Raw genomic sequence first — 12,438 nt, forward strand, 5'->3', positions numbered from 1 at the left:
AAAACTCAAACATATTCGGAACCAGCGTGGCCGATAGACAAATAATCCAACCCAAGCCACTTGATTTTGAAAACTTTTGCAAAACTGTCACTCCCTACTGATTAGTCTTCAATTAGAATATGACTCCAATGTATGTGATCCACTGACCTATATATGCTGCTGGTGAATATGATGTATTTCCTTCTTTGTGGACGAACCTCTGTCCTGTATGGCAGTGGAAAGTGACATTACCCACATGAATCTGACCGACGTATATGTATGTATGTGTGCGTGTGTGCATGTATATGTACGTGTACATGTATATGTGTATGTATATACGTATATGTATGTATATGTGTGTGTGTGTGTTTACATATATGTATATGTACTGTCAATGAATATGATGCAACTCTTTGTGTGTGAACCTCTGTCCTGCGTGGCAGTGAGAAGTGATACCACCCTCAGTGTCAAGACCTGACTGAATTACTCGGAATAGGCAAACTGTACTCCAAGCTTTGTCAATAAATTTGTTAAACTAAAAAAAACTCCAAAACACCTCAGGTTTCCCGGTCCCTGGTTTCCTCCTGTACTAATACTGGATAAACAGCCCAGACGGCTAGCAAGCTGATAAGCGGCGAATATGATAAAAAAAATTATATATATTGCAATTCATTTTTAGCGGGCCAGAGAAAACGGAGGAGGTGTGAGCGCCATCTGTTGAGGCCTGAGACACCGTGGGCAGGACGCCGCGTGTGTTGATCTCCTGGGGTCTGTGTTTATGTATTGACACTTGTTATTAAACCTCATAATTAAACATCCATATAGGCATACAGTGCGTGATACCTTCTAGACAGAAGATATTTGTTCATTTGGTAAGTGATGGAAGAATGGCTTTCCATATTTAGTGCAAGGAGTTATTTGCTAGTGATGCAGCAGACAGGGTTATCTCGTTCCGGGTATTCAAGAAGTATTTATGTGGGAATCTGACTAACAGTTCATGTACCGGTTCAGTATATAATAATATAACATTTGAAAAAATGTCTTGTGTGAAGGTTCATGGTGTCTGGCATGGACATTATTCTGTAACCCATACCAGGAGGATCCTCTGGTAAACCTGTTATGTATTGTAAGTTCGTGTACTGTGTATTTTTTATATTTTCAGTGTGACGAAATTGTCCTTCCGAAATCAGATTACCTACTAAATGTGATGAACAGTGAAGTAGAGCCGTAAACTTAGTATTTACATGTTATTCGTGGTCATAGTATTCAAGGTTAAAATTTGTTTTAGCACATGACCTGAAATTAGGATGACTACAGTAGGTTCTAATGTAGTATTTATGGTATTATTTACTCTCAAAAGACGTTTCCAAATTATCTTATAATTAGACGTCTTATTAGAATATGATAATAGATTAGTGGTAGGAATGTGGAATGTTTAAACGCAATAATACCATTTATTTTGATGTTTATATTCTTAAATTTGTTTTTGAGGAATTACTTTTCACAGGTTAGGTTAGTTTAAGGTTAGGTTAAGTTTTAAATAAACCCTTTTTTAACACATTTGCCATAACTATGACAGTGTCAATAAAAAAACCCCAGTGAAATTGAGGCATTTTTTAAAATTCGGTCTATGAATAATTAGCTGTGGTGTGGACGTTAATAATTACCGAAAGATAGTTAACAATTGAGGTGATTTACCGTGAAAACTCTGCTGAGTCACTGTGTGTGTTTGCTTACAACCGCCCCACTCTGTCTGAGCCTTCTCTCACTTCCACAAAAAAAACGTAATTTACACCATGACACTTCAAGAAAGTTGCTCACATTGGTACTAGATAACAAAATAAGTACTTTCTGTTTAATATGGCTGGGGGGTCAGGGGAGCAGAGCCCCTTGACTAGTAAGTTAGGTAAGGTTAGGTATGTTTCTTTGGTTAGTTAGGTCAGGTTCTAATGGTTCATTATTATTCATTTGCGATGAAAGTTACTCAGAATGATGAGATATAACTTAAAATTGCTGAGAGTCCACTTGTAAGTATTTACCGAATACAGTGGTCCCTCCATTAACGAGCACAATTGGTTCCACAGAGTCACTTGTTAACTGAATCTATTATTTTAATGGGATATTGGGTAATTGGTTCCAACTCACAGAATTCTCTTAAAATGAATTAAGAAGTAAGTACAAAGTACTGTATACCGGTAATAGAATTAACAAAACATAAAATATACAAAAATACAGTACTGTACATGTACTGTATACTCTACAATAATAAATAAAAACAAAATATTTTAACACTTAATTTGAGGTGTGCATGTAGAATTCCCTGCGGCTCTGTTTACATAGCGGCAGCACAAACAGCTGATTGTAGACAGAGTCGATGACAACATGCCATATTCTTTACAGAGTGCATTGGTTCTAATGCCTTCTTCATGTTTCTTAATAATTTTTTGTTTCACTTGAATTGAAATCACCTTCCTCGATTTCTTCGCATCCCATGCTTGATAATTTCACCAATAAAATTTTAAATTTACAACAGTTTATTTAACTAATTCCAGATTTTTTTATTTAAACCAACACTGCTCTGTATATTATCAATATGTTAACTAAATTTCAAAATAACCAATAATTTAAATGTAAAAATGCAAAAATATTCAAGAGCACAACTTTCTAGATGTTTACTCCACTGGAAACAAAGGTAAATATAGAACCAATTATTGGCTGACGAGTCGATTAGCTGATGCGCACACCAAAACGTGTTTCTCGTAAGGCTGTCGTTATTAGAAATTGTACTGTATACATGTATTAATCAATTTTCTTCTATGGTACAGTATTTTGTTACAGATTTGGAAAGGTCAACAATGGCAGTCCTTTTGTAGATTGATATGAATCACGAGTAATTATTTGGACTTTGACTGTTGCTAGTTTGGCGGACGATTTTGGTCACATTTCCTCAATAGTTGTTGCTTAATGTAATGGAAAGAAAGTTTTGTGGAAACATATAAAAAAAAATTTTTTACTTCTGAGTTGAGAATCATGAAATAATAAAACACTTTATTTTATAATGTTACCACATACTAACATTTACAATTTTTTTTTTTAACATTACCAATCATAACCTAACCTAACCTTAGTTACGCAGTGAAGTCACAGAGTGGCTGGTGTGAAGAATGATCAAAGGTTCTACTACTACTACTGTACTACTTTGCTGTCACTTGGGATCGAGTACAGTATGACGATCATCCAGTTATATTAAGTGATATGAGTTATTAAGGATGTCACCTTCGTTGGTGAGTTCTGAGATGACTACAGAGGCTGATACGGGACAGGCAGAGTCGTTCACAGATGTTGCTCATGTGAAGGGCTACATTTAGTGCGGGAGGGGCGGCGGCAGCGTCTTTCCGGCGTTGATGCTTGTCTGCCTTAGTATGCAGTCGGGCTAACTCGAAAGTATTGACACCTCTTGCGGTCAATTTGGCACTTTTTCAGGTTTGTCTCGAGACTATCCTTACACGTTTTCAGTTGCCCGCCAGCATTACGTTTGCAATTTGTTAGGTGATTGTATAGTAGCTGCTTTGAAAGTACTGTCGTCCATGCTGGTAACATGGCCAGTCCAACCTAGTTGTTCATGGATAATGGTAGCCTCGATGCTCCTACAGTTGGTGTCGGCAAGATTACTGGCCTTTGTTCTTTTGTCTTCCCAGCGAACTCGGAGGATGGAACGTAGACTACGTTGGTGAAAGTTTTCAAGTTCCTTGAGGTGCCTCCTGTATATGACCCATGTCTCGCTGCCATATAGCAGGGTGGAGATGACCACTGCTCGATATACATGTAACTTTGTAGATAATTTCAGTTCCCTACCGCTGAAGACACGGGTACAGAGTCTGCCAAAGGCTCGAGATGCACATCTTATCCGATATTGAATCTCTTCATTGATGTCCGTGGTGGTGGACAGGTGGGAGCCGTGATACTGAAAGTGGGTAACATTAGAGATGGTAGTAACTATAAGGTGGATGGATGGTGGAGGTGTGGTTGAACCAGGGGCAGGCTGAAAGAAAATCTGAGTCTCAGGTGCATTCACCTAAAGGCTGAAGTGTGCATAAGCATCTGCATTGGTGTTCAGAATTTCCTGTGGGTCACATTGAATGTGAGCAACAAGAGTGAGGTCTGCATACTGAAGTTCAGTAATGGAAGCTGCGGACACCTTTGTTCCTGCCTGGAGTTGTTTTATGTTGAAAAGACCCTTCATCCAGTACAGGATGTCCACCCCGCTGGCTAAATTGGCACTGGCACAAGTAAGGAAGGCAGCCAAGAAAATGGAAGAGACGGTTGGTGCCAGTACACTTCCTTATTTAACCCTGTTTGAACGGGGGAAGAACTCAGACTGGGTGCCATTGTGTAGGACACTGCCGTGCATGCCATCATGGAGTTGCCTCACAATGGCAATGAATTTTGGTGGGCAGACAAAACGGCTGAGGGTCCACCAGAGGGCTTCCCTGTTGACTGAGTCGAAGGCCTTGGTCAGGTCAATGAAGGCCATGTACAGGTCACGACGCTATTCTCTGCACATTTCTTGTATCTGGCGGGCAGCAAAGATCATGTCAGTTGTGCCACATGATGGTCTAAATCCACATTGAGATTCTGGGAGAAAGTTTTCCACCTCAGGAAGGAGTCTGTTTAGGAAGATTCGGGCAATAATCTTGCCAGCTACGGACAGCAGCGAGATCCCATGGTAGTTGCTACAGTCTGACCGGTCTCCCTTGTTCTTATAAATATTGACAATGGAAGCGTCTTTAAGAGCTTGGGGTTTTCTTCCTTTTCCCATATATTCTCTAGGAGAGAGTGGAGATGGCTAGTAAGCAGAGGTCCTGCTTTATACACCTCGGCTGGGATTCCATCAGGCCCTGAGGCTTTGTTATTTTTCATCTGAATGATGGCAGTAGCTACTTCATCCAGGGATGGAGGATAACTGAGGTGGGTCAGCCCTGGATGCTGAGGGACCTGCTGGGTAGTCTGGACATCCACATTGGTGTTTCGGTAGGGCTCTTTCCAGTGCTGAAGAATGCCTTCATCATCTTAAATTGGGGAGTTACCATCGCATGAGCAGAGGGGGCTGCACCATGAGTGATTGGCCCATAAAATGTTTTAGTGGAATTGAAAAATTTGCTCATCTTGTGTTGATCTGCAAGTTTTTGCATTTCACATGCTTTATTTTTAAACCAGTATTTCTTTAGTTTGCGAAGTTCGCGCTGGGCCGCCGCTTTCTTCTTGCGGAAGGTATCAGCTTTGGTTCGAGACAGAGGGTTGTTCTGCCATTCAGTTAAAGCAGCACGTTTATCATTGACGAATACATTGATTTCTGGGTCATTTTCATCTAACTGGCCTTGGTGTATTCTTTCGATCTGGCCGAGGGTTTCTCTGCAGGATTTTTTCATGACTGTGTCGAGAATACCCCATTCGGCACTGGGATTTGGGTTGTTTGTTAGCCCGTTCGAGCTGCTCTCTGATGGCATGTGCTACCGCTGTATCCTCCAGACACTTAGTGTTAAAACCCCTTCTGGAGGCTTATTGCCTTTGCCGTTTTGGGGCGATGTGAAGTGAACGCTTAGCTCTGACGAGCTGATGATCAGTGTTGCAGTGGTCGAGCCACGCATTGTTTGGGTGATGCGGACATCTCGGCGATCTCTTTCTCTGACACTGATGTAGTCAATGAGATGCCAGTGTTTGGATCGTGGGTGTTGCCAGTAATCTTTAAACATAATGCAGCAGCAGCCATACACATCTCTGAGTCAGCTGGGTGACTGCCTGGCTGAACTGTGTTAAAATGCCCAGAGGATCGTTTGAGTGCGGAAGGAACGTTTATTTTTTTATCTTTTTTTACATAAAATATGTGCTATTGCATTTTATGATATGCTATGTATCAGTTTTATTGTTCATCATAGCTTTTTTTTATGCTGTACAGTACAGTATACAAATCAAAATTTGTTCAAATTAAGCACATCTTTTGCTCTTTGAACTTGTTGTTTGCCCTCCGTGCTTTGCTGTTATCCTTCATTTAGTGATAATTTTGCTTTTCATTAGGTTTTTCAAGAAAGGAACCCCTTCATTAAATGAGGACTACCTAAATCAATACTCAGTTCTGTTGCCAGTATATTACAGGTACAGTACATGTACAGGACAGTGCTACTTGGAATATCTTTTATGTAAAAGTATACTAACTGTAAGTTTAAATGTACATACTGTATTGAACCTGTACTGTATACTGTGCAGTACGGTATATAATATTTTTTTGTATCATCAGGCTATATGATAATTTTTATTTTATCGCATGAATTTTATCTTGATTTTATTGTTTAAATATATAGTATCTTAAATATATAGTATTTTGAATTTCTTTTCAGTGATTATTTACTGAACAATGGAGGAAGCTATGGAAGGTATGTTTTTCTGTTTTTCTTATTTTCTTGCTTCATTAATGCTTAAATACCTGTACTTTAAAATAGTACATGTACACTGTGAATTAAAAGGGAACTGTTGTCAGTGATTGCTCTTTGTACAGTTCAGTACTGTATAAGGAAAGATTAATTTAGTTATTGAATAGGCTGTATGGCATAAATGAAATAAAAACATATTACTGTACTGTACGTAGTTGAATTTTGTATGGGAAATTGGGGAACAATTTTAAACAAATCATTGAAATACATATCTAAATTGACACTTCACAGTATACCAGGTTTTAAACCCATTCAGTGCTGCTAGTCTCAATTTCAATTGTACTGTCAGTTTATTATATTTGACACAACACATTTCCAGTCTACTTATGGCACATCTGCAGTCAGCTGCCAGATGTCAGCATTGAATGGGATAAATGCTTTTTAGTAGACTTCCCATATCTTAAGGGATTAATCAGGGGCTCAAAGTTGGTATGATGCTGTTTTGAAACCTGTCTTGTATACAGTGGTGGATTACCCTTTGGGCAGAGGAGGTATGTCCTCAAGTCCGCCCGAGGTTAAGAAGGCTCCAAGGGGGTTGTTTTTAGTTTTTTTTTTTTTTTGTGGTGTAAATAGCAAAACTACAGACAGGTTTCGTCATAATATTTGTATACTGTGTACTGGGTATTACTTTAAAACTAAGAAGTGGGGCCCACATAGTTTTAATCTGCCTCCCTGTGTGTACTATACAGTGACCCCTCGTTTAACGAACTCAATCCGTTCCAGAAGGTCGTTCGTTAACCGAAACCATTGTTTCAATGGGTTTTTGGGTAATTGGTTCCAGCTCACCGAAAATTTCCTAAATTCAACAAAAATGGTAGAAAAGTTCACTTACTTTGAGGTGTGTATGTAGAAGGCTCCTGGGTGATGATGATGATGATGGGAATTAGAATGGGGGTGGAGGAGAAGGAAGAAGAAAAGGCATTGGGGTGGAAGAGAAGTCACCCCATGGCACCATTTCATCCATAAAATTTTAGTTCTCTTGGTGTATTTCAAGATTATTTTCTTTAAATCAACACTACACTGCATTATATATTGTCAATATGTAAAATATATTTCAAAATGACCAATAATTTGCTTGGAAACACAGAAAAAAGCATTTAGTTGAAGAGAGTCTCAAGCAAGATGTTACCTCCACTGAAAACAGAGAGAGACTAACGCCTGTCTGGTGTGTTAACAGGCTGGATGGCACGCCAGAAACTAGTTTCTTTACCTTCAATTATGTTCAATAATTGTTAAAATGACTAAAAAAAGTTAATATTAAACTTTTAAAATTATTGAATAGTATAAACTTAGTGATATTTACTAAAATAGTAAGGAATTTAAGCCCTAGAACCGATTAATGTATTGGCGGACTGATACTAAAGCTGGTTGCCCGGTCAGTGCAAGCGAAAACATGTTGAGGTCGGTTCGTAAGAAATTCGTTAACCGAATTTTTGTTCGTTAACCGAATTGAAGATCCTTATGGAAGGCAGTTCGTTAACCGAGGCGTTCGTTAAACGAGGGGTCACTGTATGTGTGTGCAGAACTCTTATATCACACTGATTTTGGGCCTAAATTTGTAAGAATGAAATCAGATGTGTTGTACAGATTTGGATTTGCCAGCATGCTACAAATTTTTTACTGTATGTGTGTAAGGTTAGGGATCAGAGTTAGATTAACTGATTTTTAGGCACAATGTAAATGTCTTATTTACACATATGCACAAAAAGGTATGAGAAAAAATATCATGCCAACATTGACTCCTTGATAACCTCTTTAAGCCAGTTTGTCTTTGTGTATATACTGTACAGTGTATTTGTAGAGAGGTACTGTGTGAAGTTTTGTGCAGGCAATTTTTCTTGAATAGCATTCTGTACTGTATATACAGTACTGTACTTGGAAGACCAGTTTATAATATGTCAGTTTGCCTCCTCGTAAGATGAAAGTTTTATCTGAAGATATTTAAAGACATACATGATTTGAGCTCAGGAATCCATACTATGCTTGAAACCAGGCCTAATATTTTTTATGTAAATGAAACTATTTTGAAGCAAAAAAATAAATAAAAATTCTTTTCGTGCATGTAAGAAGAATGATTTACCTTATCATTCATCATGTCTAATTAATGAGGTTAATGGCTTTAGAGGTATTATTATTTAACAAAGCAGTTTAATAAACAGGCAATTCTTCTAAGTTATATAGTTGAGTGGGCAGCATCCAAAGTTTAAATTCCCAAGAATAAGATTTAAGGTAGTTAGACTCAGAACTGGGCTGCACACTGGGAGCACATAATCATGAGGATTTCACAGATATTGTTAGCATTTGTAAGTTCTTATGGTCTAGTTATATTATATTATTGGAGTGCAGTTATACTAACTCATTATTGAATTTAGTTTCATTATATCTTGTTGTTTTCAACAGAAAATGATGTGCAGGAAATGCAAGGAGAGCCAGTGGATGTTGCAATTGAGAAGGAAGTAATAATTGTAGAAGATGAACTAAGTATGGAACATGATGGGGAGGAAGGAGATGACCTCACACAGCAATCTAAAGATGATGCAAATGGAAAGGAAGGAGATGCCATCACACAGCATTCTGAAGATGATACAAATGGAAAGGAAGGAGATGCCATCACACAGCAATCTGATGATGATACAAATGGAAAGGAAGGAGATGCCATCACACAGCAATCTGAAGATGATACAAATGGAAAGGAAGGAGATGCCATCACACAGCATTCTGAAGATGATACAAATGGAAAGGAAGGAGATGCCATCACACAGCAATCTGATGATGATACAAATGGGGAGGACAAAAGTGAAGAGAGTGTGACTGAGAATCAAAAAGAAGAAAGTTCGAAAGATGCGAGTGACCCTTATGCTTACACCAAAAGAGATGAATTCACTTCAGAGAATTTTAAGATAGAACTTAAAGGATTACCTCGTTATTATTCTGTGGGTGTAAGTGAAAATTTTTGAGTTACTACAAGTTTTCAGTTTTTCCCTATTAAAATTTAAGAATTTCATCTAGAAAAGATACACTATATTGTTGAAAATCTAACCCATCCAATGGTGATTGGAGGTTGGCAATTGAGTTGAGTTAAGCTTCAGTGTCTACATCATCAAAGAAAAAATCCAAATAATAATTTCATATAATTCTTTATACTGTAATTTGTTAACCTTAAAATGCCTTAGTAACTTTAGTCACTTGGTAGAGCTGATTTGGGGAAATTATAGTGTTGGAGTCCCTGGGTTATGAATGCAGTCCGTTCCTGAGGACGTTCTTAAGTCGGAACACATGCTATGTGCATACCATACTTACAGAACAATGTTTAAAATCCCACTATATCGTAGCCCAAGTCCTTATATACATATACAATTAATTAATTTAAGAGAAAAGAAGAATTATATTGACAGTACAGTAAATGAAAGTAAAAATAAGTCCTCAGGTAATCAAAATACTGTAAATTTCAAGTTTAACCCTGTTCGTATCGGCAGGTGTTCGTAAGTCAGGGACCCTCTGTATTACAATTCTGGTTTCAAATTGGAAAAGTTGGCATCACTGCGCCAACTCATGCAAGTTTGTTTCGTATATGGGGAGTGACTGGCCTGATTTCAACCAGCACATCATGCTCTATTAATCCCAAAATTTCTGTTGACTGTGACTATTTGAGGGTTACATATAATTATTACTTCATGGCTACAGGTTAGATTATAGATACCTGTCATAATAATTTTTACTTGTTTCTTTTCTTGCAATATTAACTTCGTTATTGAAATATTTATATGACGTTCAGCTGGCGAGTGTCGGACATATATATATATATATATATATATATATATATATATATATATATATATATATATATATATATATATATATATATATATATATATATATATATATATATATATATATATATATATATATATATATATATATATATATATATATATATATATATATATATATATATATATATATATATATATATATATATATATATATATTAGAACTATTAAAGTCCTATTTTTTCTTTGCTGGTGGCTTCAGGGGAATTGTTTATAGTCAATCTAATTACTGTATTAGCATTATGGTTACGTTGGGATGCTCTGATAGAACATTTTTAATGTCGTAACAAGGTGATGGGATTCAGTTTAAATTTATCAACATAAAGGATAATCAGACTACACCTGCAACAGCTAAGTTTCTTTTCTGTGCATCATTATACTAGTATTGTAGAGTATAGACTCCTAGCATAACATGAATAGGAAATAATTTTTTGTCACCTAAAATTCTTGTGTTACAAGTGGTGCTTTATGTAGGTGAGTGTAGGAGTTAACCTTTAACACTCTTGGGATTTTCATAGGCATGATTTTCATATGTATGATTTAAATTATCGCTTTAGGGTTTTCATTCACAAATTTGTGTATGAAGTCAAAAATTAAAATTAAATAATTTGATGTTTGTGTATGAGCGCTAGACCAGCGAGACACACATTTAGCAACATCAGCACAAACTGGCACCTATGTAGACTGCAGTCACAAGGTCGCCACACCCGTCTCCCTTTTATGTTTAAAGGACCGGGATATAATGTTGACACATTTTCTTGTGACTTGTGTTGATTCTCATGCATCACAGTGATTTCATGTATTCATAACAGTGTTGTGAAAGTTTTGAACCATGCCTCATGTTGCTGGTGAGGGTGGAGGGGTGGGAAAATGTAAAGATAACAAGGAGATTGCACCACTTGATGATAGTGTGTTGCCTCCTGATGCCTCTCCCAGTGTCCTTGCTTCTAGCATGATAGTTTGTCTGGCCATTCAATAAGCATTTTTAGTGCTATGACTCAAAACATTATGTACAATTATCTTTTGCTCCCGGAGGGGAAAAGAATAACAATCTGTACTGGGCCTGTGTACTGGGCCTGGGCGCACTCATCAGAATACAAAATTTACACCACTTTTACCTAGTGAAATTTTAATTTGTTCTCAACTTCTCTTCTACTATAACTATTTTTCCTGAACATGTATGCTTTATAATGGAATAAGATTCATATTGCAATCTCATGAAATAATGAAGGCAGAAAGTGATGTACAGGGGGCCCCCCAAATTCGCGGGGGTTAGGTTCTCAAAATGGCTGCAAATCCGGTAATAACATTTGCGGACTGGGGGGGGGGGGTGTTACATTTTTACTTGTTTACTAAGAAATGTACTTGAGGGTAGACTCACATTTTTAATAAATTTGTTTCTGATTATTTCAGAGTATTTTCCCATTATTATTTATTTGTATGTGTTTTGTGTGTGTGTCTACACAACCACACATTTACAATACAGTACAGGTAAAGGGAATTACTGTCTCTAGAACAAATGGCTCCCTGTTCCAGCTGCGAAAATGCTGGCAACTTTAAAACTACCCACAAACATTCTTGGGTACATCCAGGGTGTCATCCGCGAATAATAGAGGACCTCAAAATAAAAATCCTTGAACTTGGGGGCTCCCTGTATAAACATTATAATTAAGCGTAAACAAAAATTTTGTGTTCTACTCATGCTTACATATAGAAATAGGGTAATTATTTTATCGTGATTAGTCATATAAAACTGTTTGTACATAATTTATTTACAATGTTACTGCAACAAAACCCACATTTTTATCTTAAATAGCAAGCTTGCTATGACTCATTACATACAATTTTCTCTCTTGTGGTGCAGTCAACTGTAGTAGGTGAATTACAGGCCAGACCCCGAGTGTCTTGCAGGAAAGCGCCTCCCCAAACCGAAGAGTGTTAATAGGAATTATTGCCTACCTATTCACCTAATAATTAATAAGTTTCAATTGTTCATTGGGGGAGGGGGGGTTACATTACACTGTATACCACATACTTGTATACCTAGGTTGTAAACTCAATTCTGTGTTGTCGTCTTATGACAACTAACCCACCTTGTAGAGATAGTGTTCAGGAGGTTTGTTTCTTAATTATTTAAATAT

General features: G+C 37.2%; 1 protein-coding gene across 3 annotated transcripts in view; it reads left to right on the plus strand.

Moving 5' to 3' along the window:
* The first annotated feature begins 694 nt into the window (after window positions 1–694).
* The window catches only part of LOC121863417 (tRNA (uracil-5-)-methyltransferase homolog A-like), a 75,753-nt gene continuing 64,009 nt past the window's right edge, over window positions 695–12,438 (plus strand). For 2 of the 3 annotated variants that reach the window (XM_042362072.1, XM_042362075.1), the window contains exons 1-3: window positions 703–851; window positions 6,375–6,410; window positions 8,868–9,406. In XM_042362072.1, coding sequence (XP_042218006.1) covers window positions 6,392–6,410; window positions 8,868–9,406 — 558 coding nt within the window. In that variant the 5' untranslated portion in view covers window positions 703–851; window positions 6,375–6,391. Of the gene's footprint in view, window positions 852–6,374; window positions 6,411–8,867; window positions 9,407–12,438 lie in introns of all 3 variants that reach the window. The other variant, XM_042362073.1, reaches the window with a different exon arrangement.

Source organism: Homarus americanus, unplaced genomic scaffold, assembly GCF_018991925.1.
Source record: "Homarus americanus isolate GMGI-L3 unplaced genomic scaffold, GMGI_Hamer_2.0 scaffold19518, whole genome shotgun sequence".
Taxonomy (NCBI): Eukaryota; Metazoa; Arthropoda; class Malacostraca; order Decapoda; family Nephropidae; genus Homarus; species Homarus americanus.